General features: G+C 33.8%; 1 protein-coding gene across 1 annotated transcript in view; it reads left to right on the plus strand.

Annotated features, from left to right (window-relative positions):
• LOC145261114 (phosphatidylinositol 4,5-bisphosphate 3-kinase catalytic subunit alpha isoform-like) overlaps window positions 1-27491 on the plus strand; it is a 310781-nt gene that overhangs the window by 273283 nt on the left and 10007 nt on the right. The window contains exon 20 of the mRNA XM_080119338.1: window positions 9242-9359. Within this exon, the coding sequence (XP_079975464.1) occupies window positions 9242-9359 (118 nt within the window). The remainder of the gene's footprint in view (window positions 1-9241; window positions 9360-27491) is intronic.

Below are 27491 nucleotides of genomic sequence, written 5' to 3' on the forward strand. Positions count from 1 at the left end.
TATCCGTAGGCAATAAAGGGGGAATTGTAGTGGCGTAAATCATTTGACAGACAAAACATTAAAATAAATAAATTGGCTTAAATTGTAGTCAAATACAAGGTGAATGAAAAGTAATGAGAATAATTTATCTCCCAACGTAATTCAATTATAAAAATGTGTTTTATATACAAAGAAATAGTTTTTATTATTTTGAAAGTGAAAATTTTTTTTTTTTTTTTTTTTGCTTAACCCAATATAGGGAGCTACTACAAGTCTCTCTTCAGGCCAAGATCAAAGTGTAGTATCTGTTCTTCAGATGCTACACTTCAATTTCTTGTTCTCAGTGGAGAAATCCTTCACGACTGAGACAATTTTTATTTTTGTTCCTTTTCTCCACATTAAAAAACGACCCTGTCTACCTCTGTCTCATGGGGACGCATTGTACCTATTTACAATGCCTCCGCACGGGACAGAGTTAGACACCAGGGTCGTTTTTTAACGTGGAGAAAAGGTACAAAAATAAAAATTGTCTCAGTCGTGAAGGATTTCTCCTTCACTGAAAGAGAACGAGAAATGGAAGTGCCGCATCTGAAGAACAGATACTACACTTTGGTCTTGGCCTGAAGAGAGACTTGTAAATAGGTACTACAACTCCCTTTTATTAATAGATTCGGCAAACGTTTCTGAAAGTTTTTTTCTTTTTTCACATTAATCTCATCAATTATAAACTTCAGTTAAAAAAAAAAAAATTATGACCTTTATTGTCGGGGATCAGTTTTCAATTATAACGTTTTACTAAATTGAACATGTACTTTGTGGCCATCACCAAGAACAATATTGCGACAATATTTTTCTCTGTGATGGTCACAAAATACATGGTCAATTTAGTAGAACATTATAATTGAAAATTGATCCCTGAATTTTGTTATTAAATCAAATCATTAAAGGAATAAAACTTGGGCGATGTTTGTTTGTTTTTTTGTTTTACAAAGTTACCATAATATGTACTGTTCAAAAAAAAATAAATAAGTAAAAAATAAAATGAAAGCATCATAGGAATGAAATTTGGGTGATGTTTTTTTAATGTATAAGGCAAATGTTTTGCAAACATAAACTTGGATGATGTTTGTTTATTTTTTGTTTAATGTAGAAGGCAAATGTTTTTCAAATGTTACCATAACATGTACTGCTAAGAAAAAAATCAATTCCAATACAAACATATTTAAGAATACTCTCAGACATATGATGTACATTTGTGTGAAATTTACAAAAAGTAAAAAAAAAAAAAAAAAAAAAAAAAAAAAAAAAAAAAACTTGGTCTGGCTGTTTTGGAATCCATATGCAGACACACGCACACACACACACGTTTGACAGACACATAGACAAAGTAGAGATTTTTTTGTACTGACATTTAAAATTGTCGTAGACTTTTAAAAAATCAGTATGTTATTGCTGTATATCTTATGAGATGACTGACCAATTTTTACGATTTCAGATTCAAAACTATTGCGACAATATTTTTCTCGGTGATGGTCACAAAGTATGTGTTCAATTTAATAGAATGTTATAATTGAAAACTGATCTCTGAATTGTGTTATTAAATCAAATCCTTAAAGGAAATAAATAAGTAAAAATTAGATTTATAAATGTTCTGTTTTTGTCTATTTTGGGCACAAGCTTTTTGTGTAATGTCTTGGTGTCCCTTGATGATAAAGGAATATAATAGCATAATGAATGGATGATTTTAATAGCGGAAAAGTCCAGAAAAGCAAAGTTATTGTAGCTAAAGAAAATGGTGGTGTGTTTTATAGTGGCGAACCATTCGTTAAATTATGGAAGAAGCGAATACCCAAATTCGAGAATGTCTACTTCTCAGCCAAGCAACTGGGTCGGATTTCGGTAAGAGAGAAATTATTTGCGTAGATGGAAAGTGGTAAGAATATGAATTTAGTAGCCAGTTAATGACAGCGTAGACACAAGGAAGCAGGAAAAAGTATAAATTCACGCGGAGAAGAATAGGGTTGTAAGAGGACTTATGGAATAGGGGGTGTCATTGGAACTACTTCCTCTGTAGTTTATGATGATGATGTCGATCTTAGGAATAAATGTAATGTTTTAATATTATGAATTAATGTGTCTAAAATGTCATTCTATTGCTAAATAAGTTAATGGTTAATTGTGTAAACATAATATAAATTTCTATGTGCCATCTGGTGTTGGAAACCTACAGTATTTTGGTCCATAGGGGAAAAACTGCACCTCTTTTATTATATATAAGGATGACATTTTTAAATCTTGTCACTTATGATGCATAGAACTCAGAATAATATAGTGACAGCATTGATAATTTTGCTAAGTTTATTTGAATTATTCTTTAGTTAAATACAAGAACTTTTTTCTATTTGGTGACCTTTCAACCTTTGTTAAGTATTTATAAGATATCACATGATTTCAGTTTCAATTTCTGAGAATAAACCTGTTCTGTTATGGATGAGAAGTTTTATACAAAATGAAGTCCAATATAATAATGATAATAATGACTGTGCTTTCAGCATTAGTTGATTGTGTCAAATGTGGAGTTTTGAGAAAGTGAAAATGGCTAACTTGTGTTTAAGTTGGTTGGGTCAACACATAAGGTGCTGTGTCTTTACTTAAATTTTGAAATTGGCTTTGTTGCTTGCCAAATCAAAGTGTGGATAGAAATGTGCTTTGAGTAACGATTATGCTAAATACTTGGATTGACACATCGAGATAACGATGATGTGCCAGTCAGCAAATGAAGGATTCTTTTATAATTTTACTTTTTAGTACTATTTTTTGGTATATAGTTGTTAGAAAGACTAAAGTTTTGTTTAAAACATTTTTTGTAAGCCACGCCACTAAAATGCAAAGCATCATTAAAAAATGACGATGTGGTGTTGAGTCGATGAAAAAGGTTTGTTTTTTTTCTAACACACTATGATAAAGGGCTGGGGGTTATAACAGTTTTGAAAATTATTTTGTATGGCTTATCACCTATTAGCAGGGACAAGTGTTACTGGTACTTTGTTGCCAGACATTGTTATTGATGGCTAAACTAGTTTTAACTGTTCTTATCTGAAGAGGGTGACTAGACTTGAAGAATCAAGAGCTGTACAAGGTTAAAATTTTGCAAAATCAACGGCCATAAAGTTCATTTTCAAACATGCCGGTAGTGGCTGTGTTAATATAGTTCTGTATTTGACTTGTTAACAAAATGTATATTAGCTTTGATCTATCAGTTCTTGAATTTTTTTTTTTTTTCTCATTTTGTTTTTACTGGGGATGTTATTTATTTACCTGCTAATTCAGACACTCCAATCAAGAGATCTTTTTAAGATTATAATGCAATTGTTTGTATTTTTTTTGCACTTGGTTCACCAAGTATATTCACCGGGTAGTTTTTTAAATTCCTTTTCATGAGTCTGGTTTTCCCTATAATTACTGGAATGATGAAAATCTTAAGATTCCAGTTTTTCATGTTTTTTATGTATAAGTATTTTGTTATATTTTCTTTCACTTTTGTTAAGCCAGCATCATGAGATACATTGACTTCCATTAGGGTTGCCACTGTCTCCCTCTAATCCCATATCACTATGTCAGGTTTAATAGCTCAATTTTCCAGGTACATAGCTGTAGTCATAGTGGATGGTGTGTAACTTATTTCCAACTGCTGCTATACTGCATATTCAACTTTTTACAGATGGACCCATGGAGATATTCACACACTCCATTGGATAGTAGATTTCCACCCACAGAATTTTACAACTGGATGTCAGGTAGCTCACATTCTAACCTATGTTTGTTGCCATTGCCGAGACTACACATTAAAAGCATTGGTCATCGAACCTTGATTTTGTGTGACCATTACCATCGTTTTAATAGTGATCCTCTTTTCAGCCAGTCTACTGAGCCTTCCTTATCTGAGATAGTAAAAGATTATCTTTAGTTTATCGTCACTGAATGATATTTGTAAGGAATTTCTATTTTAGGGCGTCGGCCCAAGGCTAAAATTATCACTTTTAATGGGATGTAAAAGGGGTGGGGATTATTTTGGGATAATAATGGGCATAAAATCATAAGAAACCCTGGAAAATTTTTCACACAAGATTTTGTTGCATTAATTAATAATTTGAATTAGGGCCTAACTTTTATTCAGTGTATGTACAAAACATAGCCAATCAGAATACATCTTTCATTTACTTGTTTATAATCAACCAATCACAGATTGTAGTATGTGTTAAAATCAAAATGGCGGCACCCAACGAGAAGAACATATGTAAGCAAACTATTTTTAATTTCATATTGATAAAAATAACATCTCATATTTTCTTGTACATTTTTTTTTCGTCTTTTTAAATCAGGACAATCTATTATAATATAATATACAAATAGGAAATTACCAAGTGTTCAGAGAAAATGAAATATGCTAGAATATTCTTTTTCGTCTTCTGCTCGAGGAAGCGCAATTGTAATAGCACCAAATAAATATAAATTATTGATCGAAAATTTTCGTAATTTTAATGCTTTTAAGTAATCTTTGTTAAATTTGTAGATGAACATGCTGTTATTCCTCTCCCCACCTCTAAGATTTTCAAAGTAATTATTTTACACTTGTTTAGTACTTGTGAATACATTGAGAAATTTGGCGCAAAGAAAAAATTAATTTTAGTATTTTCGTGTACAAATGTAATATAAAATGGTATCTCATTTCTGGACTATTCTAACTTAAGGAAATGAATCTTTTTTTTACACGAACCCTAAGTCTGAGTGGCAAGAACATAAAATGATACTTAAAAAAACGTAGAACCTCCCAAAAAACAACACGCATAATTTATCTGACATGGTAAAAAGGAAAAAATAAATGGTTATCTGCTTTAAGATGCAAGAACAGTTTAATTTATGTGAAACTGGTCTTTCATTCAAAATTCTAACTTGTCTTTTTGTTTTTTCTTTCCGTCAAGTTTTTCATGATATTCACACGTAATCACCTAAAAACTCCCTTTCAGGGCTGAAGAGCAGACAGACAGCATTAATCTACAATAATGCCCTACAGTAATTTTGCCTTTTAGGTTCTGATATGCAAATTTATTTTTAATATATGACAGCAGTTTAAAGAGCATTTGTGATCAAAATTTTGCTGACTCTCTCACTTCTGATCTAAGCATGTGGTACAATGGGGGAAAATAGCTTGTTAGTTTTATGAATTCTAAAACAAAGCTTCTCTGCTTTCGCTTACCAATGCTCAGACTTCAGTTCCAGTTAAAATTCTAGGATTGAATTTGTACCAGATCTAAAATGAAAGACTTTTATCCAATCTATGTCTAGTTGCTGAAAAAAATGAATGGATCTTTCTATTGCTGCAGAAGCATAAACTCCTGATGCAATATGTTAGCTTTACAAAACTCAGAAACATCACAAGTTGGAGTGCCGTTTCCACATCTGGGGAGATGTTACTTAGAGCATTTTTTCATTCTTTGATAGCCTAAAATCAACTTCATAATCTACTGGAGGATGATGATCTATTCTCTTCTCTAGAGTCGTTTTTCACACAGGAAACCTTGCTAATCTTTTTCTACTTTATCATTATTTTCATGAAAGGTGCTAGACCGACCTTCAATCTTTGGTTCCTTCCTGTCAGACGATTCATTTGCTAAATGTTTGCGACATTGTACTTTTAACCTGGTTATAAATCACGATACAATACAAATCGAAATGAATTGTGAAAAAAATCTCTTCCATCCACTATCCAGACAGTTATTTAAACAACTTTGATATGTAACAATAATGATTTGAATGAGGAAACTTTCTGGACATGAAACAGCCAACAATAAAAGTGGTATAATTATACAAAACAATATGTCCTATATCTACTACACGAGGTTCCTCTAACATTTCAGGTATATCTTTGAAGAGAACAAGGAAAAAACATTGAAACCACTAGAATATATCGAGTAACACACTCTTATCAGTTTTCATGCAAGTCCAGATATCCATCTCCCTGATTGTCATGGTAAAAAATTAAGTTCCAAGAAGTTTAATGGATTTAATAAAGTGCTCTACCAAATGTAAACAAGTTAATGTAAACATTTGTACATGTCTATAAAACAAGGTACAATGCACAGATATGTGCAAATGCTGTGAAATTACTGGAAACAATGTTGTAAAAAATGACACTGAATGATACAAAAAGTGATGCTTTGTAAATAAAACAGTATATGATCTAATTTTGTTTTTAAAATGTGTAGTATTTATCTCCAATAGAAAAAAAGTGGGTTAACTTCCCTAAAATGCTGGAATGGCTCAAAATGAGGAATCATTTTATAATTTTTGTTTATCTTTCATTGAAGTTTTTGAAGGTGTTCACATGTAATTGTCTACAAAGGTAGAATCACATATTTTGGAGAGGTGGTCAAATGGAGGTAGGGGTAACAGAAGGTATAAATCTATAATAATACCAAATAAATCTTGCAATATATTCATTTTTAAATAGTCCTAGCATTAAATTTCAGTTTTTTGTACATAATTCTCTAACTTTTCTTTTAATGGATACATGATATTTTTAAGAAATTCCAGCATATTTATGTGCATTTACTGCAGATTATTTAGAAACCATTAATTTCTGGAGATTTTCAGTAGCATATTCTGATTCCTTACACAAAAATACACTTATATGGTAAATTTCATTGTTTAATTTCCTCTTTTAACACAGATATTAGGTTGGTGCAAAAATGATGTTTATTGACATGAAGTTAAACGTCAAAAAACATTATTTTTACACAACAAAAATATAACATTTTTACTGAAAAAGTAGTGTACAAAATATGACAAAACACATGGTCTTAAAGAGGTAAAAATATTCAAACGTGTGAAGCACAAAAATAGTCATAACTTCCTTAATTTTAAGCGGATTTTAAAAAATTAAAAAGATTCTATGTATACTAATATTGAAATATTTTAAACCTTTTCAATTTTTTTCATGTGTATTGCTACTTCTAAGACCTGAATGTCATCAAGCTTTATTTTCCATTTGGATCTTCTTAGCTCTATTTTAGCACTTGTTACATTTGTCCAGGCCAAGTTTCATTCCAATCTCTTTGGAGAAAGGATGTACAACTTGCAAGAATAGACTTAAAGTGAACTGACATTCAGCTTGAGGTTATCCATAAAAAACAGGTGGTTGACTTTTTTTTATTCTTTTTGGCAGCCTTACCTTAATTTGTATCTTTGTATATACAGCCATGGACTTTAGAATTACTGGATGAATCGTGTATAAATGAAAACACCTCAGTAGCCACAGTTGTATGCATTTTAGTAATCTGTCCAAGCGATGCTTAGGTTTCTTTGCTTCTTCCTTCAGTTTTCAAGGATGGTTTTATTAATCAACACTTGGTCATTAGTGCTTAAACATTTCCTCCGGCACTCGTTGCTTGTACTTTTTCCAAGTATGCTTTGGAGGAGGCAGCTGTCTACAACCAGACCCGTGAAGAGTTGTAGGTCGTAGTGAGACAGCAGGTGGGTCTTTATTAACTTGAGTGTTATCTCAATCATCTTGGGTATGAGGATTGTATCATCTTTTAATAGCCATTTTATAATTCCACATGTTATTTTTGGCTCTTACATTTTTGGTTTGCTTTCATTATTTTAAACTATATCCAAGATCCAATTGTTGATTGTATGAGCCCTTGTTCTCAAACAGAGGCCTCTAGTAGTCTTCCATCTTTTGCTTTTCCAGTGTTTATCAGATTGCATTACTTTTTAAATCCTTTTTTTCGACTATCGTCTTTTTCTTATCGTCTTTTGCTTGCATTCGTTTTTTTACTTGTTGGAAACTTGCCTTCAAGCTCTTTTTGTGATGTTTTTTTTTTTATTCACTCTATATTTGCTTGTCAACTACCTCTGCACTGCAACAGTGACAAGGAATTATTTGATTGGAGATCTCATTGTTTTTTGTTTTAAGGAGCATTTTTCTGATAATGTAGAGTCCTACAGCATATATAATCTGATTCGGCTCTATAGACAAATGTTGGATGGAACAAGTCTTTGGAGAGCCTTGTTAATGCTTTTTGTTAGTGCCTTAACTCTTGAGGCTTGAATTTTTGGTAGCTGAGTTTTTCCTCCAGCCTCACCATCTGGACTTGTATTACTTGTTTGGACAGAAATGGAAGAATATTCCTTCCAGGTCTTCTGTTTTTGGCTTGAGCATATTCCATTATCCATAATAATATTCAATTCCCTCTCCCATTTAGATTCTGGTTTCCGTCTGGTCTCTTGATAGGAAGATAGTCTTTTTTTTGCCTCCCTTAGGATTGCATTTATTATGAGAGTGTTCGCATGTGTTATATATGCTCATCTGGGGAAAAAGATCATAGGCGGGGAAACCTGTGTATTTTTTTTTATTTTAGGGTGGTCCGATTCTTTGATCCTTTTCAGCTAGGATTTTTCATATGCTGAAGATAGGTCAGTGCCTTTTTATCATGATGGTTGGCCTCTGTCAAGTGCCATTTCCAGAGGCAGAAGGTTTACTCCATTGTTTATTTTTTCCTGACTAGTTTATAAATGGGTTGAGAGGCCCTTTTTTATCCCGGTGCTAGCCTGCCAGTATTTATTTTTGCTTTTATTCATATTTTTATAGAAGTTCCTCAATAGCATTTTATTTGTTATTAAAATCTGCCCTCTATTAGTAGAGGCAGATATGTTCAATAGTTTGAGGCAAGAGCATGCTTTTTTAATATTTAGTTAGGATTTACTTCAAGTGGAAAGAATCTTCATGTCAGGGTCTCTGACAAACCCATGTATAGAGAGCAGACACTTGAGGGTGGTATCTATTGGGCATTCAAGTATATGGACCAATGTTTGCACAAGTTATTTGGGACATAGTTTCTATGACATGATTAGTTTTTTTCAATAATCATTGATTTCAATGATATTGTCTCAGGTAAAAATGCTTTTGAAAATTTGTTTTTTGTGTGTTCTAATTATTTTCAAAGAATCAGTTAGACTAGGTAATAAATTTGGCAGTTTGATTATTATAATATTGCATTGTATTTTTTGAGGTGAATGTCTTGGTATAATATAACACTAGTGAGACATTTTCGCTTTACAATTTTTTCTTTTAATGAAGTCTGTTTTTAAACCATTATTTCTGTCTAATGTTCTTTCCAAGATGAGATTTTAGATTCGATCTGGTAAAGAATATAAGAAAATCGCCAATGTGTTTAATGTTTCCTTTGTTTTATTGCAGGTATGACATTGCTATAGATACATTCACAAAATCATGTGCTGGATACTGTGTGGCTACTTTTGTTCTAGGAATCGGAGACAGGCATTCTGAAAATATTATGCTTACAGAGGAAGGACAGGTAAAAAAAATCACATTGTTATAAGTTTTGCACATTTTGCAAATATTTTTTTAAAATATCAAAAGAATTATCCCATTTTTATCCATATATGTTGATTTTATACAGAGTGAAGATTGTTTTCTTTTATATGGATACAAACTCATTAGTAGGATTGGATTTGCTAAGTGAAATAACTTAGTCTACACAGATTTGAATTGTATTCAGTCTTTTAATTTTTATGTTTTTAAAAGTTTTTCCACTATTTTTGAAGAATATTTTTATCTAATGTGCATGGGGGAACTTCCAAAATAAGTATTAAAAATGGAAACTGATTACTTTTTTTTTTTTTCAATAAATTTGAAATTTCAATATTAATTGATACACCTGACTGTCAGACCAAACTTAGCACAGGCAAACAGATGTAAACCGAAGTGAAGCACTGTAACTAGATTAACTAAATTCTGTTCTAATGCATACTAAAAAACCATTATAGTTCAAAACAGCTATAATATGGAATGCAACCACAGGGGAGGTATTAAGGTAGTGTCAAATAAAAACTGATGCAAAATCATACGTCAATACTAGGATCAATATAGCAGGTAAATTATTGAAAGAGGAAATCCATATATTACTAAAACTCTGATGCTGTTGTTTATCTTGCTTGTGCTGTGCACACATTTTATCTGTAGGTCAATGTTTTAGATGGTGGAAAGGACACATGACAGGATGAATGATGTGGCTGGAAACTAAATTAGAGGCGGCTCGAGAAAGGAGAATCTATTATGACATTTCATGCTGCATATTAGTTTATCAATGTTGTTCCTGTAAGAAGTTTTTTCCCACATACTTTCATTACAAAATATGTTATACCTTAATTCTGAGTGTTTGAAATAAAAAATGTGCTTTTTTTTAATTAGCCATAATTTATAATGAACTGAACAAGACAGCTATTTTTCTCACACACCCTCTGTTGTTAATTCAACTATTCTAATATTTCTTAATGTCTAAGTAAGCAGTTAGAGATAAAATGACTTTCTAATTTACACACACATTTTTATACTTACTGCAAATGTAAAATTTAATGGCAAAATTAGTTTCTTTATATGTACATATACAGTTAAGCCTGAAATTATTTTACCCCTGAAAAGCTAAGAAGTTTTTGCACAAATGAACTGGAATTTCATGTGTACCTCAAATTAAGGAGAAGAAAAGAAATTAAGAAACTAGAAATTTGAATTTTTCAAACAAAAAAATATAAATATTGTGCAGTGTTGTAACAAATTACAAACAAAACAGAAAAAAAACCAGATGTTCAAATTTATTTATACCAAGTATTTAATAGTCAATAGTTTGACTCTTAATTACCTCCTGCAAATGATTGGAATATTTGTCAATAAGGTTCCTACAAATTTCAACACTTATTTTTGACCACTTTTCTTTAGCATATTTCTCTAATTTTTTAAAATTTTTAGGATTCTGTTTTAAGCTTGTGGCATAAATTTTCTTTTGGGTTGTGATTTGAGATCAAAACTTTGATTTGGCAATTCCAGAACATTTATCAATTTAATCATTTAATCAATTTTTTCACTATATTGGCAGTATGTTTAGGATCATTGTCCTGTTGAAACATCCATTCTGAATCCAGAGTAAGCTTTTCACCATCCTTCCTGATGTTTCTTTGATGATTTTTAGATACTGCTCTTTTTTTATGATGCCATCAATGTTGATTAAACTACCTGGGTCACTAGCAGAGAAAGAACTACAAAGCATGATGTTAACACCCCTATGTTTTACAGTGAGGATGGTGTTCTTTGGATTGTATGCTTCACCATCCTTCCTTCAAACCGAAGAAGCATCCATATACCTAAATAATTGAATTTTTGTTTAATCTGTCCACAAAATCTTGGAGAAAAACAATGAGGGAGAGCCCGCAAAAGTTGAACATACTTTTTAGTGAGAAGAGGAGTCTTCTTGGGTCATCATCCTCAGAGCCCATTGTCATATTGTACATAAGGCCTTGGAATTTTGTTATCTTCTCACTCTCCCCTCTATTAGCATCATTAGGGATACTTCAACTAAGGTTTCTACTTTCTCCCTCTTGTCCCACCTCACCATATCAGGCTTAACAGCTCTGTTTTCTAAGTATGTAGCTGTAGGAATCTCATAGTCATAATGGATGGTGTATAACTTATTTCCAACTGTTCTTTCTGGTATATGTTCCCATGACTTGCTGCTACACTGGATATTCAGCTTTTTACAGATTTTTCAGTGGAGACATTTGCATACTTCATTGTATTGCATTGTACACATTGACAATAGTTGTGATACTGTTAAAATCCTGCCAGAACTGCACTTACTGTCTTAGTGGTTGGATTTGCCAGTGTCAGAGTTGCACCACTGTAAAGGGTAGGTTGAATGAAAGTCAAATGTCTACCATCCATCAATAGAGTGGTAACCGTCGAGTGTGAAAAGAACACTGCTAGGTCTGTTGAGGTTGGCAATAAACAGTATCTATTACAATGACCATTTCCTACCTTTTTATTGATTGTGGTTCCTCCTAATTTGCAATATGACAGCCACTGCACTAGCAAGACTTTTTTAGTGTCATTCATTACTTAGATAATTTTTTGAGTGAGATATTAACAATGACATATTTTTCATTTGCAGACACTTAAGTGTTTGCAAGAAACTGGGATGTGCATTTCAGCTTCCTTGCACCCATGCACTAGCTGGAAATGGTATGGAACCATCAAGATCATTACAGCCAGAAAAAATTGTTCTGGATTGGAGTCTGTCTACTTGGCATAACATTCAGTGATCACCTCTTACCTTATATGGCATCACCTCAATGCATTCAGTGATCACCTCTCACCTTATATGGCATCATCTCTCACCTTATATGGCATCACCTCAATACATTCAGTGATCACCTCTCACCTTGTATGGCATCACCTCAATACATTCAGTGATCACCTCTCACCTTATATGGCATCACCTTAATACATTCAGTGATCACCACTCACCTTATATGGCATCACCTAACATGCTGTGTCACATTTGGGTATGAAACATTGATTAGCAATACCAGAAAGCATTTTTGATTGAATTCATAAAAATTTTTCTTTAAAATGGTATTTTAATATTTTATTGTGATTTGTATCTTCCAAGAAATTACTATTTAAATCTGACTATTAACAACAAAACATGTTGATATAAAACATCTGCTAGCGGTAGATGACTTTTTTTTAACTATGCAGTCGGGCTCTGTTTACATAAACACTTGATACAGAAATTCTACTAGTCAATGATTTTTCATTTTTTTTTTTAGTTAATCAGGAAAAGAATCGTCTTTGTTACAGAATTTGAACAATTCATGCGCATCTTTTCAGTCAAAAGTTAGAACATCTCAAAGTTGAGGCTTTGTAGCTCTGTACAAAGCTCAGTCAAAATAGAAATTTTGTTTGAATGCCAATATATTAATTTATTTTGCCCTAAAATTTGAAAAGGTTGAACACTTTATGTATGCGCCGATAACATGAGATTTTTTTGTGTGCCATGGCACACACAAAAATTTATAAAAGGTTTGCATGTTCAAATGAAGTATTCATTTCTTTTATTTTTTTATTATTTGGAAAGCATAAGTTTTTGATTATGAAAAGAAAGTGTATTTAAAAAACAAATTCTTTATAAAAGAACCAACAATAAGCACGAGTGTGTTTTTTTTTGCTGAATTGAAAAGTTAAAGCATCTCAAATTTCAGGTTTTGTTAAGATTGAAACTTATTTGAATGCTATTAATAATCAATATATTTATTTTGTCCTAAAATTTGAAAGGAAATGGTTGAACACTTTCGCGTATGCATTGATAGAAATGGTGACAAGTGTGATTTTTTTTTTCTTTTTTTTGTGTGCCATGATGCACTCAAGAAATTCATAAAATTTGTGTATGTTCAAACTGACTTATAACAATGAAGTATTCTTTTATTTTTCATATTATCTACTCGTGCGCTCTAGAAATATTAAATCAGTATTTAATTATAACGTTTCAAATATTTATTTTCAATACTTACAGAGTAGTTACTCTGCTGAAATTATAACATTTAGAAACTCTTTGTAACATAGGGAGGGTGTTTTGAAACTATTTTGTACTTTCACCTGACAAAAGATATGTTTAAACTTGATTTTAACTTGAAAATACTATAAAATAAATTGCATGGTATCTTCCTTGCATAAGCACCTGTTTTTTCTTTATTTACAACAGCATTAGTATTTTGTATATAATTTCTATATTTTTCTATGAAGCCTTCAGATGTTTTATGATTTTCAGACATACTTACCACTATATATTCATATATTTCCCTTACTTTATAATAAATGCATTCAAATAATAGGACTAAGAATAAAAATTAAATATCTTATGCTATTTTGTTGCAAGTGAAATCTTACATTCTGCTTATTCTCAAATTTTAAATATTAACATTAGCTGGTTTAACTTTTGAATAGCTGGTTGAAATTTTGAACTATAAATTGACTTATCCATGAATATGGAAACCAGAAAGTTGTCAAATGAATACATTCTTAAATTAATGGAAAAATTTACCACAGCATATTCAGTTTCAAAAATTTTCAATATGCTGGAAATTTCACTATTCTGTTTAACGACTGAATACATTGAGTCAATTCATAGAATGATTAGAAAAAGAGCAAAATTAAGAAACTCTGCTAAAATTGAGGAACTAGTAAAACAGGAATTGTATAATGAGCTACAAAACCGGATTTCTACAGATCCAGTAGTTTTAGTAGCAATAGACATGGACTATAAAAGGCTTTGGATAATCACAAATTTCAAGGGGCTTCTGCTAAAATAGTCATATTTTAAAAACTAAAGCACTTTTAAGTCCTCAAAATACTATCATTTTGTTCGGAAATAAATATACTTTCAAATGCATTAATACATAATAACGTACATTATATGTTTAAACAAATAAAGTGAAAAAATGTGAACATCATAAAACGTTTTCGGTAAAAAAAAATAGTTTGAGTCTAGACTGTCTTGTAGTATTAATAGTAGCATCATCAGCGATAGCACGGCTGTAAACAACAGATGTATTTTTGTTGACTTTTATTCTAGAACAAATTTTTTTCTTAAATCGAAAATATGAATATAAAAAAATGTTTTTACATATTTAGTTAGAGCTATTTTGTTAGCAACCATATAAATATTTTTTAAATTTAATCAGTGGTCAAATTTATGAAATGTTTATGTTGGAAAAGACAAGAAAATAAGCTTTCTAAATGTATAACTTCCGTACATTAGTTTTTAATGATGAATTAAACAGTATTTTACTTTGAACAACCAAAAAATGTGAAATATGACTTTTTTTGGTTCCTGTGTACTCCTTTCTATTTTTTTATTTTCATCTTTTTTACAATGTTTTCAGCGGATTATTATCAAATGGAAACTAATCTACCTGATTATCAAAAAAAAAAAAAAAGAATGCAAAATCGATATTTAAATATTCGTAGGAAATGCTCGGTCTCTAGTGAAGTTAAGAAATAAAAACGTCTTAAACTGGAAAGTTTATAAACAAAATGTGTCACTCAGTAGAAAAAAGACATGAAATGTAATTAAAAATTAAATGAAAGTCCTCATCTTCTGTTGGTTGCTGGACGACGTGAAAACAGATGTCCTTTACATCAGAGCCTGGAACAAGATGAGGCAAGGTGAGTATGGCATGGGAAATAGTGATAGCTACCTATCTAAAAAATAAATCAAATTCATTCAAAATTTGAACAATTTGTCAATTTTAGCAAAAAGTTTTGTTTTGATATTTAAGGTGGGCAAAAAATATTTGATACTTTTCCAAATATCACTCTTTTTGTTAGAGTGACGTCACTTGTTTTAAATAAAATTTATTTATGTTTGTTTATCATAATTCTTGTAAAGTTCCATACCTCTCATTTACATACGTTTACATATTTGAAAGTAATTTGATGTACAAAATGCAAGGCATAACATTTTCAAAAGTCAATAATTATGAACCACTAACTGTAAATATGGGTGTTAAACGTCCTCTTAAAAATGCTTCCTTATTCCTACCTCTAACCCTTGGTATGAGTGGCAAGCCTCCTCTTTTCTTTAGCCCTAACAATAACGCGAAGTTCGAGTGGCAAGCTCTCTACCAAACAAAATTCCTTGTGTGCTGCATTAGCAGTGTCAGAAATTTCGTGAAAATAGTGAATAATTCCACCCCATCTTTCCAAGCTTATAACTCCTTGAAAAATGTAATTCAAGCCCTAATTTTTTTTTCAATTAAAGGAGTAAGGACCAAGGTTTTATTTTAAAAAAAAACAAAACAAAACAATGTGTTTTTTTTTTTTTTAAAAGGTTTTAAACTTCGGACTTTACAGGTAAATTTCTAAAAAACTGATTTTTTTTTTTGTTTTAAATTTGAATATATTATTTATTGACCTTTTCTCTTCAATTTGTGATATATAAACCTATTAAACATAAATTAATTATTTACTTTTTAATAGACATTTCAAAATGAGAGGCGTAAATTATTCGACCCCCTATCTTTCTAAGCTTATAACTCCTCGAAAAATGTAATTCAAGCCCTAATTTTTTTTTCAATTAAAGGAGCAAGGACCAAGGTTTCATTAAAAAAAAAAAAAAAAGACAAAAAGAAAAAATGTGTTCTTATAAAATAAGGTTTTAAACTTCGGACTTTACAGGTAAATTTCTAAAAAACTGATTTTTTTTTTTGTTTTAAATTTGAATATATTATTTATTGACCTTTTCTCTTCAATTTGTGATATATAAACCTATTAAACATAAATTAATTATTTACTTTTTAATAGACATTTCAAAATGGGGGGGGCGTGAAAATGGGGGGCGTGAATTTAAAAAAAACGTTTGTCTAAAATATTATATTCGGTTTATTGGAAAGAACATAAAATTTCACATTGACCCTGAAAATATCGTAAAAATAGAATCAATAGAAAAATTTTGATAGATTTTTAAAATTTAAAAATTTAAAAATATTGAGTTTAAAAATTGAAAAATATTGAGTTCGGAAAATTCATTACTGTTTTAAAAAAAAAATAAAAATATTTTTATTACTTTTAAAACAACTGTAATAGTTTATTTTGGAAGTATAATCCATAAAGAAAATAAATAACCCACTTTTAACAGAGAAATTACGAGATTTTTATATTGTATTCGCAGTTTCGTGTTAGGGGTGTCAAAAATTCCTACAAAAATTCTGATACTGCTAGTGCTGCATAGAGGCGTAAAAAAACAAACAAAACAGACGTTTCCTTAAAGAAAAGTGCACATGATTTATCTCCTATAAAAATAAATTGGTCAACTGTTCTAAAATGCTAGCAAGGTCTCAAAATGGTGAATTATTTTACATTAAATTTGTGAAACCAACCCTCACTCTAAATTCTAAAATTGTTTTTGTTTTGTTTTGATCAAGTCTTAAAACCGCACATAATTATCTTTTAGAAAAAAATAGAAAAATATGTACAGTATATAAAAAAAATGGGTTAACTACCCTAAAATGCTGGAATGGTTCAAAATGGGGAATCATTTTACATTAAAATCTAAAATAATTTTTGTTTTATCTTTCATTGGAGTTTTTGAAGATGTTCACGCGTAATTGTCTACAAAGGTAGAATCACATATTTTGAGAAGGTGGTCAGATGGGGTAGAGGGTAATGAATATATTGCAAGATTTCTTTGGATTATTGTATATAATCCAAAGAAATCTTGCAATATATTCATTTTTAAAAAGTCCCAGATTTAAATTTCATTTTTTTGTACATAAAATGCATTACAATTCAGCTTTGAGTTCTCTAACTTCTTTTCTTTTAATGGATATATGACATTTTTAAGGAATTGCAGCATATTTATGTGACAAATTAGAATAATATTAATATTTCACATGATGATAAAGCCTCATCTATCATTTTTTAGCTGTTTTTATGATGTTTGTACTTAGTCGTTAAAATGAAGCTTAAATATGCTAATTAGTATGCAAGTTACCAAGTGAGATAGTCGTAAATACAACTATCTTAACCTTTTACCATACCAGACCAAGTTATTTATATACCGGTAATTTCCGAAAATGGTATATACCGAGTTACTGCTAAACCGGTATTTTTCCGATCCCGTGTTCCTGTGTTGTCAGCGAACTAAAAATAGCTACCCAATCGCTGTTTAGCCTCGATTTAACACAAGCCTAGCGTTCTGCAAATGGCTTCCATTTTTGTCGGAGTTGTGAGTTGTTTTGTAGACTAAAGTAGCCATGAAGCGAGCTAGTGATGAACCAAACACTTCGACAGGTAAAAAAGAAAGACCAAGGTGCAACAAGTTTCGGATAAAGTGTCAAATTCTGATTCAGACGAAAGCGAATTTGATCAGGATTATGTTTCTGAATCAAGTAATGCTAGTGATGATGTAGGAGAAAGTGATGATAATTCTGATGATGCAAGTGGGCCTAGATCAAAATCGAGTATTCAAAGTAGGAGCGTATCACTCAACCAGGTGATAGGGGAGATCCTGGTGTGGTTGATGAGGGATGGAGTCGCAATTTTGTAGCTCCAGATCTGGATTTCGATGAGGATGGGAAAGGGCCAGTGAACATTCCATTGAATATCACTAAAGAAAGCAAGTGCATCGGTTTTCTTTAGTTGTTTATCGACGATGACTTTTGGCAGAATTTGACAGAGAAAATTAATGTGCCATTTAAATGTGTGCAGAACGGCCCAACTACCACATATCAAGGATGTTTCTGTTGAGAAAATGGAAGCTTTTCTTGAGCTGAGGATTTATGTGGAATATATCTCTGTGAAACCCAGCTATTGGGATTACTGGTAAAGTGATGGAAGTGACTTCATTGAATACACTCCGGGGTTCCGCAGCATCATCACACAAGACTTGACTATCTGGATTTTCCTACATGTGGTTGATGAGGAGGAGGATGCTGGCATTGACAAGAGACAGAATCTACAAGGTCTGGCCTGTTCTGGAGTATCTACTCTCCAAGTTTCGACACTACTACCAGTCCAGACAACACCTGAACTTGAATGAAGGAATGATTCCAAGAAAAATCATCTGGCGATAAAACTACATAAAAAATAAGCTCACAAAATGGGGCATCAAATCATTTCTTTGTGAAGTGGAGACTGGATATATTCTTGATGCAGAAGTCTATACCGGGGCAGCACCAATTCCAGTTCAAGATTTGGGTGCAGTCAGGAACTGTTGTCCATCTCTTAATATCAGCTGGAATCGAGGGCAGTTAACACATTTTGGTCATGGACCACTTCTACAACTCTGTTGTTAAAGTTAGTTATCGAACTGGGAGGCCTTCTATATATTTGGACATTTCCCTTGTTTTGAGTGGATATTCAATCTGGCTATCAGTAACACGTATTCATCCAACGTCATGAGATGTACTAAGTGAATTAACATTGGTAGCAGAGCATAGTTTTTTTGTGTAACAAATATTATATCTGTTCAACTTACGTTGCAACACAATTGAAAGATGCTGTCATTTACAAAACTGCAAAATGAAGAAATGTACATCGAATGGAAACAAGACATAAGTATATGGTCGATCTTCGGATTTACCTAAGGAAAAACAGGGTCCAGCAGTATTTTTGTCATTGTCACAAAACATATGAGAATGCATTCGACATTTAAACATCACAGATATCGGTCGAACTGATGGATTAAAAATAATTACAGACAAGTTGGATGAGATATTTTTAAGGGATGAAAACATTATGGCATACACGTCATTCAAGAAATTTTACTCTTACAAAAGAGCTGCTGGAATAAACATAAATGACTTTTTGGTGCATTATGAATTCTTTACCAGAAATTACGTAAATATGGAAGTCCTCTGCCGAGAGAAGTCCAAGCATTTTTTGTATTAAATGCAGCGAATGTATTGGAAAAAAACGAAAAATTAGCGAGGAGAACGTGTGAAAGTTTAACTTATGCAGCAATGAAGTATACTTTAAAAAGTGTTTTTGATATTTCTTCATTGGAATGTAAAACAGTTCCCGCTATCAAGGAAGAAATTGAAACTAAATTTCAATGCAAACGGAAGTAAAAATTCTATTGAGAAAACAAAACAAATCCAAGAGACAGACATGGTAGGACAATGTGTTGTTTTAAATGTGGTTCTATTAGGCATTTTTCCAGAGACTGAACTGGTTTTAGTACTAGAAATACTAACACTGTTGTGAATTCAGCCCCTGCACACCTCTCATTAATTCCGAGTCCTGTTATCGAACATTGATAAATGATTCTAATATAAAAATGTCCAATCTTGTAAAAGAGATACTGGGTCTGCCGGTTCTTGAACTGTTACTGGAATACTTTGGTTTAATGTATCTTTTGGTATATTAAATGACCAAGATAAGCAGTTAGTGAAGACATTTTGCTTTGGTGATGAAGAGGAGGTAAAAGCAATTAAAGCTGTTAAATTTCTGGTAACTATAGGAGGCATAAAAGGTGTCAGAGCATACATAGAGGCTGACATTGTCAAAGATGATTTACCCTTATTACTAAGTCATAAATCAATGAAAACTGTTGGCATGATACTAGATTTTTAAAATGACAGCTGAGAAATTGTATAAACAGTTTGTTTATGCATCAAAAGAAAAATTGGTATCATTGGTGAGAGGTAGTAGGGTCTTTCATGATATGGAGTTTCTGGCTCTTATTAAGGATGTCTGTGATTCGTGTTCAGTTTGTTAAAGGCTTAGAAGACCCCCGGTGGTGGGATTGGCTCTTGGAAACCGGTTTAATGATATTGTATGTATGGACTTAAAAGAATTCAATCATAACCAATACTGGATTTTACACTTGCACTTTTACACATCCACTAGGTATTCTGCTGTCAGGCTGATTAAAACCAAGAAGAGTAAAGAAATTATGTACAACATATTTTTAATGTGGATAGCATAGTTTGGAGTTCCTAAATGCTTCTGGAGAGATAATAGGTGAGAATTCAATAAGGATGGTTATAGAGAGATGAACAAAAAAATGATTATGGAAACTTGCACTTCAGCCACAGAAAGTCTATTTAGTAATGTCACTATGGAACGTCATAATTTAATATTGGCTAAACTCTTTTCCTGATCTACATTAATGATCTTCCAAATCACATCCTTACATCATTTGTAGACATCTATGCTGACGACACTACCATTTATGGTAGCACATGTAAGACAGTAAACGACCAAGTTCTCTCCAATTCTCTCTCCTCTGATCTTGAGCACGTAGTACAATGGGGTAAGGAGTGGCTGGTTACTTTTAATGTATCTAAAACCAAACTTCTCTCTTTACATCATCAACATTCTGATCCACATCTGGCATCAATTGAAATGAATGGCTCTCGTCTTCAGGAGGCCTCAAGTTTTGACAAGCTCCTTGGCTTGACCATTACTCCTGATCTTAAATGGAACACGTACATCAAATCTGTTGCCAAGGCCGCTGGAAAAATGGTGAGATCTTTCTATCGATCCGGTAGATATCTCACTGCTGATGCTATTCTCTATCTATATAAGAGCCAGGTACGTCCAAGGATGGAATACTGTTGCTACATCTGGGCAGGAGCTGCTAGAAAGGACTTGGCCTGCCTTGATAGAGTTCAAAATAGACTTCGTAGCCTCGTAGGAGATATCCTTTTCTCTTCCTTGCAACCTCTATTTCACAGAAGAGATGTTGCGAGTTTGTCTCTGATGTATCGTTATTTTCATGGAAAGTGTTCGACTGAGCTTCAATCTATGGTCCCCCTCGCCAAACTTTCACAAGAAACACTCGTCTAGCTGTAAACACTATCAATAATTCCCCCCACTCTTTATCTGTGCCTAAACCTAAACGTAGATTCCATGAACAAAGCTTTTTTCTTAGAACTGCACGCCTGTGGAATTGTCTTCCGTTTTCCTGCTTTCCTGCTGACTACAATATGGTTGTCTTCAAGTCTAACGTAAATAAGTTCTTGAGCCGTTCCATATAAGTTATCAAATTTACCAAATTTTCATTACTAATGATTACTATATTGTCCAATTTCTACTGTACACTCTTTAACCCTTATCCTTGAGTGGCCTCTTGGCCTTGATAAGTGATGATGCCTATGTAAAAAAAAAAAAAAAAAAAAAAAAAGCAATGGAAAAAAATATTAGAAGATAAGAAATGTGAACCAGAATTTGCTCTTCAGAATCATTCTGGACATAACCCAAATGAACTTGTTTTTAGATCTAATATAAATATGCTGTCAGTTTTAATAGACCAGCTACTAAGATTGTGTGGTGGACAAACGGAACATAGAACGAGTAATGCTGGAAAATCTCGTAAAGTGAAATTACTTTTTGAAGCTAACAAGTCACTATTAAAGCTAAAATCAAAGACAGGTTTAATATCCTTTCCACAGCTCAGAAATCCTTTAGATTTGAGTATGGTTTGCTATTTGGATGCTACCTATGCTAGCTTGGAGGATGTGTCCTCACAGGGTGGATTTATCATCGCCGTTTATGGCCTGATGAATAGACTGGCTCCTATATGCTGGTCATCAAAAAAACTTGATCAAGTAACAAAGAGTCCATTGGGGTCCAAGTCTCTTACACTCAGTGAAGTTGCAGGTGTATTGATAGCTGCCATGCTGCAAGAAATCTTCAGACTACCAAGTTGCCTGAAGTGCTTTGCAAAACAGACAACCGCATCTTTAGTAGAGACGTTAAAATCATCAAATCTTGTAAGTGACAGACGTTTCAGAATTGATGAGGCCAGAGTAAAGGAAATGTTGGTAAAGAAAGAAATCCAAATGGATCAAGGGACAGGAACAGGTGGCAGACTGTTTGACCAAGATGGGAGCCTCTACTGAAATTCTAAGAAACTTGTTTTAATAAGTCGTTTTTTTTTTTGTTTTTTTTTGTTTTTTTGTTGAAACTTTGACTTACACCTGACACCAGAAGACACCAGCAATGTTAGAGTTATTGAACTTGGTGGCCTTCTTCTATATATTTAATTATTTCCCTTGTCTCGATGTTCAGCTATCAGTAACACGTGTTCATCCAACATCGTGGGATGTACTAACATCAGTGACTCTGGCCAAATATGCTGTGAACCACCTAAAAACTGGGGTTGTTGGAACCTTCTTGCCGAACAGAAAGATTTTCCAAAGTCAAGAAACTCCTTCAAGGTGAAAGTCGCTACCTGTGTACGGCAACATCACATGTATATGGCAGGACCAGCCCATCACCTTCATCTCCAACTACCATGATTCTGTAAAGATGGCAACTGTCAACAAGAAGAAGGGTGGTACTTTCACTGAAATGAGCTTTTGCCTTGGACTACGGTGGTTGCGACAAGAATGACTAGATGACCCATCTTCACCATTCACGATGCCACTACCGCTGGCAAAGATGCCTCTTCATCAAATTCTTCTTGTGCCCACAACTCCTATGTGCTGAACATTTCTACACAAGCTGCTAGAAAACCTCTGTATTTTGCAAGATACATTCAAACACCGTGTCTGGAACTGGTAGGAAACTACCATTCTACAGCTGTTTGCAGAGGACAAGAACCCTGTGCTCAATGCCTGAAGCCAGGCAACCACTTCCCTGAAATTTCTCCGGCACCTCATCTGACCACTTCTGTGCTGTGTGAATGGAGAAACTCCTGAGATACAACAGACAGCACCCTGGAGTATCTTAAAAAAAACAACCCCTAAAAGGTGAAGACAAAGTTCTGGTGCACCCACTGCAGAAAGTATATGTGCGTCAAGAAGGGCTCCATCTATTGGGCGGACTGGCACACGAAGGCTGAATACTGGCAGTAGATGAAAGGCAAAAAATTACTAACGTGTTTCATTTTTTTTCACAATTTTGCAAAGAAGGCCAGGCACAGGAGCAAATTAGATTCAGTAGCTCAGGTCCGCTATGGTTGAGGTGTGATAATTTGTTCAAAATTTAATATAGATGAGTTCATAATTAACGGATACTCTAACTTAACAGCATAATCTGACCCCCAAGATCGCCATGGGCATGGAATATGTGCCTACATTAAAGATGTCTTCCCGTGTGGCAGGGATATCTCTAGAGAAGACCCTGATTTACCTTATATGTGCTTCCGGATTGCACTTGCTTGCACCACCGCATTTATATTTGCCCTCTATCGCCCCCACAACAGCGGAGTTACTATCTTTAAGAGTATATCGGAGAAAATTGACAACATCCTGTCTGCTCATCCCGTGGCTAACATTCACATTTGCGGTGACTTCAATGTCCATAATGTGGAATGGCTGACCCACTCAAATAAGACTGATGATGAGGGGAGGTTCTGTCATGATTTTGCCATTGCCTATGACCTCACTCAGATTGTTTGCGAGCCCACCCGTGTGCCCGATACACCCGGTCAATATGCAAGCCTCTTGAACCTTTTTCTCTCAACTTCCCCTGATCTATGTTCATGTTCCGTTCATTCTCCTCTAGGATCCTCCGACCACTCCGTCGTATCAGTTAAGATAAAAACGAAATGTAAGAAGCCCCCAGACGTACCCCTCCACCGTACTGTATACCGATACTCTATGGCTGACTGGGATAGCTTCTGTATATTCATATCTGATCTACCTCTCCATTCCATGTTTAAAAAGGATGTGTCCTCTATAGCATCAGACCTGACTGAATGGTTAATTGTAGGCATAGACCAATTCGTACCATCCAAAAAATTCGAACAAAAACCTAACAGCCAGCCATGGTTCTCCCCTGAATGTGCTGCTGCCATCGCGCACAGAAATCACTTTTTCCATAGCTACCAACGTAATAGATGTACTGAGATTAAAGCTGCTTTCAGGACTGCAAGCAACCACTGTAAAAGAGTAATAAAACATGCAAGAGAGCTATATGCTCAGTCTGTTAAATCCAAAGTAGCTGAGCAGCGGCTTGGTTCCCACCAGTTCTGGCAAATAGCAAACATGATCTTGAACAGAAGCGTGTGTTCTATTCCAACTATCATCAATGGACCTGAGATCATCTCGTCAGCATCAGACAAAGCCAAACTATTTGCAAAGAACTTTGCAGCTAATTCTACCCTATGCAACAATGACCATCAACTCCCTGTATTTCCTCCTATAACAGACAACACACTATGCAACATACAAATATCTGTGCGTGAGGTCACCAAGCTAATCAAGAACCATGACTCCAGTAAAGCAACTGGCCCTGACGGTATTCCAATTATAGTGTTAAAAAAGCTATAGTGACACACAATATGGTTTCCGTTCTGCTCGATCTACAGCAGACATGCTGACGGTTATATCTCATAGAATTAGCGAATCTCTAGACAAAGGCTTCATTTCTAGGGCAATTGCTCTTGACATATCAAAGGCCTTTGATAAGGTATGGCATAAAGGCCTACTTCACAAGATTTCCAGCTACGGTATAACTGGAAATGTTTTCTCAATCATTAAATCATTTCTCTCTGATAGGCTCATAAGAGTAGTGGTTGATGAGCAGAAATCAGAGGTCCACAGTATTAATGCTGGAGTCCCTCAAGGGTCCAGCCTGGGTCCAACTCTTCTTGATCTACATCAATGATCTCCCAAAACACATACTTAAATCATTCGTTGACATCTATGCTGATGACATTACTATCTTTGGCAACACATCAAAGTCCGTTAGTGACAATGTTCTCTCTGATTCTTTCTCCTCAGATCTTGAGCGCATGGTACAGTAGGGGAAGAGGTGGCTGGTTACCTTTAATGCATCTAAGACCACGCTCCTATTATTACATCATAAACACTCTGACCCCCATCTGGCATCAATTGAAATGGATGGCTCTCGTCTAGGCGAGGCCCCATGTTTTGATAAGCTTCTGGGTTTGACCTTTACTCCTGATCTGAAATGGAACACATACATCAAGTCGGTGGCCAAGGTCGCTGGGAAAATGGTAGGATCCTTCTACCGCTCCAGAAGATATCTCACTACTGATGCAATTCTCTATCTGTATAAAAGCCAAGTACGTCCAAGGATGGAGTACTGCTGCCGCATCTGGGCAGGAGCTGCTAAAAACAGATTATCCTGCCTTGACAGAGTACAAAATAGATTTTTTGGCTTGCTCTTTTCTCCTCCCTGCAACCCCTCTCCCATAGAAGAGACATTGCGAGCCTGTCTCTGTTTTATCGTTATTTCCATGGTAAGTGCTCGTTCGAGCTCCATTCTCACCAATCTTTCACAAAAAAACACCCGACTAGCTGAAACCACTGTCAATAATTTTCCCCGCTCTTTATCCCTGCCTAAATCAAAACGTAGATTCCATGAACAAAGCTTCTTTCTTAGAATTGCACGCCTGTTGAACGCTCTGCCGTTTGCCTGTCCCCAGCCCCCCCCCCTACTTCAACCTAGATGTCTTCAAGTCCAACACTAACAAATTCCTGATGAACCGTCCCCTTAAGTAATGACACTTTATCAAATTACTACTATACTATCCCATTGATTACTGTACACACAATAACCCTTATCCCCAAGTGGCTTTTCGGCCTTGATAAGTGGTGACCACCATGTAAAAAAACAAAAAAAAAACACATCTTAAACAGCTTTTTAAAGTTGAGTAGTTGCAAATTCACTACCATTTTCAATTAGAAACTTACATGTGTTTGAATAGGACTGACTTGAGCAAAATGTCTAGTGAATCATGCATTTTCCGATACTTTGAATGGTCATGACTGTAGTTCTAATGGACAAATTTAAAAAAAAAACAAAAACAACTAAAGACCATATTTATTTCTTATGTTCTTTTCATTAATTCTCGATTTGAGTTTCTTAGATGAAAAGAAAAAATGGTTTAGTATTGCTATATTGATGCCATGCCTCTGTCTTCATCACAGATAACTGAAGAGAGAAATGAGAGGATGTCGTCTGACTCAAGACCCTGCACAAAAGATTATTTAATTCAAGACTGGAAGTATAACCAAAGTGGTCAATCATTATGAATGAGTGAGATACTTGCTCATGTTAAAGATCTGCAATCTTTTCTAGGATCACATCCATTATCAAGTGAGGAGAGTGAGATCTCATTGAACAATTCCTCTTACATCAGCAATCTATTGTGCCACTCAAGCAATGAGGAAATAGCTTATCTTGAGAATAACATTTACATTGTTAAAGATTGAAGAAGTCTACCATAAGATGATAGACACGTCATTTAGCTATATTATTGAAGAAATCAAATTCCTTTGAAAAATTATTCAAATGGTATTTTGGGGGAAATTTTGAGAATACAATTTTGCATCCTTCTGCGTCCTTGTTGTGCATCCTTTTAACCAGACGTAACTCAGCGTTCACTCGGATTTCCCCTGGAACATGACCTCAACAACTGGATTATGCTGAGTGTCGCTGATGAAGTAATGACGCTACATAGAAGAAATAGCAAAATTTTCAATTAGAAACATCAACAAAAAAAAAAACCAAAAAAAACCTACGATAATTTTTATTAACTGTGAAGAAAAGTTTTTTTTTCTTTTTTTTTTTTTTTTTTTTTCAAATAAATAAGTGTTAGTAAATGTTTTTCAAATATCCAGTAAATAACAACAAAAGTTTTTTTTTTTTTTTTGACGATTTGACTGAGAGTAGTTGGAATCTTTTTTTCAATGCCAGGAAAATTTCCTTAGGAAGCTGTTTTTTCCACAGACTTTTGGACAGTATTAGATGATGGCAAAATGGACAGAAAAGAGGTAGCAGATATATAAGGAAGCTCTTCACCAACTGGATAGCTTTTGGCGATGTGAATTAATATGAAGACAAACTCAAAATATAGAGATCGACTCTTAAATATAAGTGTCAAATCCAAAGTAGCTGAGCAGTGGCTTGGTTTCCACCAGGCTAGCAAATAGCAAACAGAATCCTGAACAGAAGCGTGCATTCTATCCCAACATTCATCAATGGACCTGAGGTCATCTCGTCAGCATCAGACAAGGCCAAACTATTTGCCAAGAACTTTGCAGCTAATTCTACCCTATGCGACGAAGGCCATCAATTACTCATATTTCCTCCTATAACAGACAACACACTATACAACATACAAATATCTGTGTGTGAGGTTGCCAAGCTAATCAAGAACCTTGATTCCAGTAAA

The sequence above is a fragment of the Euprymna scolopes genome, chromosome 37, assembly GCF_053919585.1.
Source record: "Euprymna scolopes isolate OS-2025 chromosome 37, ASM5391958v1, whole genome shotgun sequence".
Lineage (NCBI taxonomy): Eukaryota > Metazoa > Mollusca > Cephalopoda > Sepiida > Sepiolidae > Euprymna > Euprymna scolopes.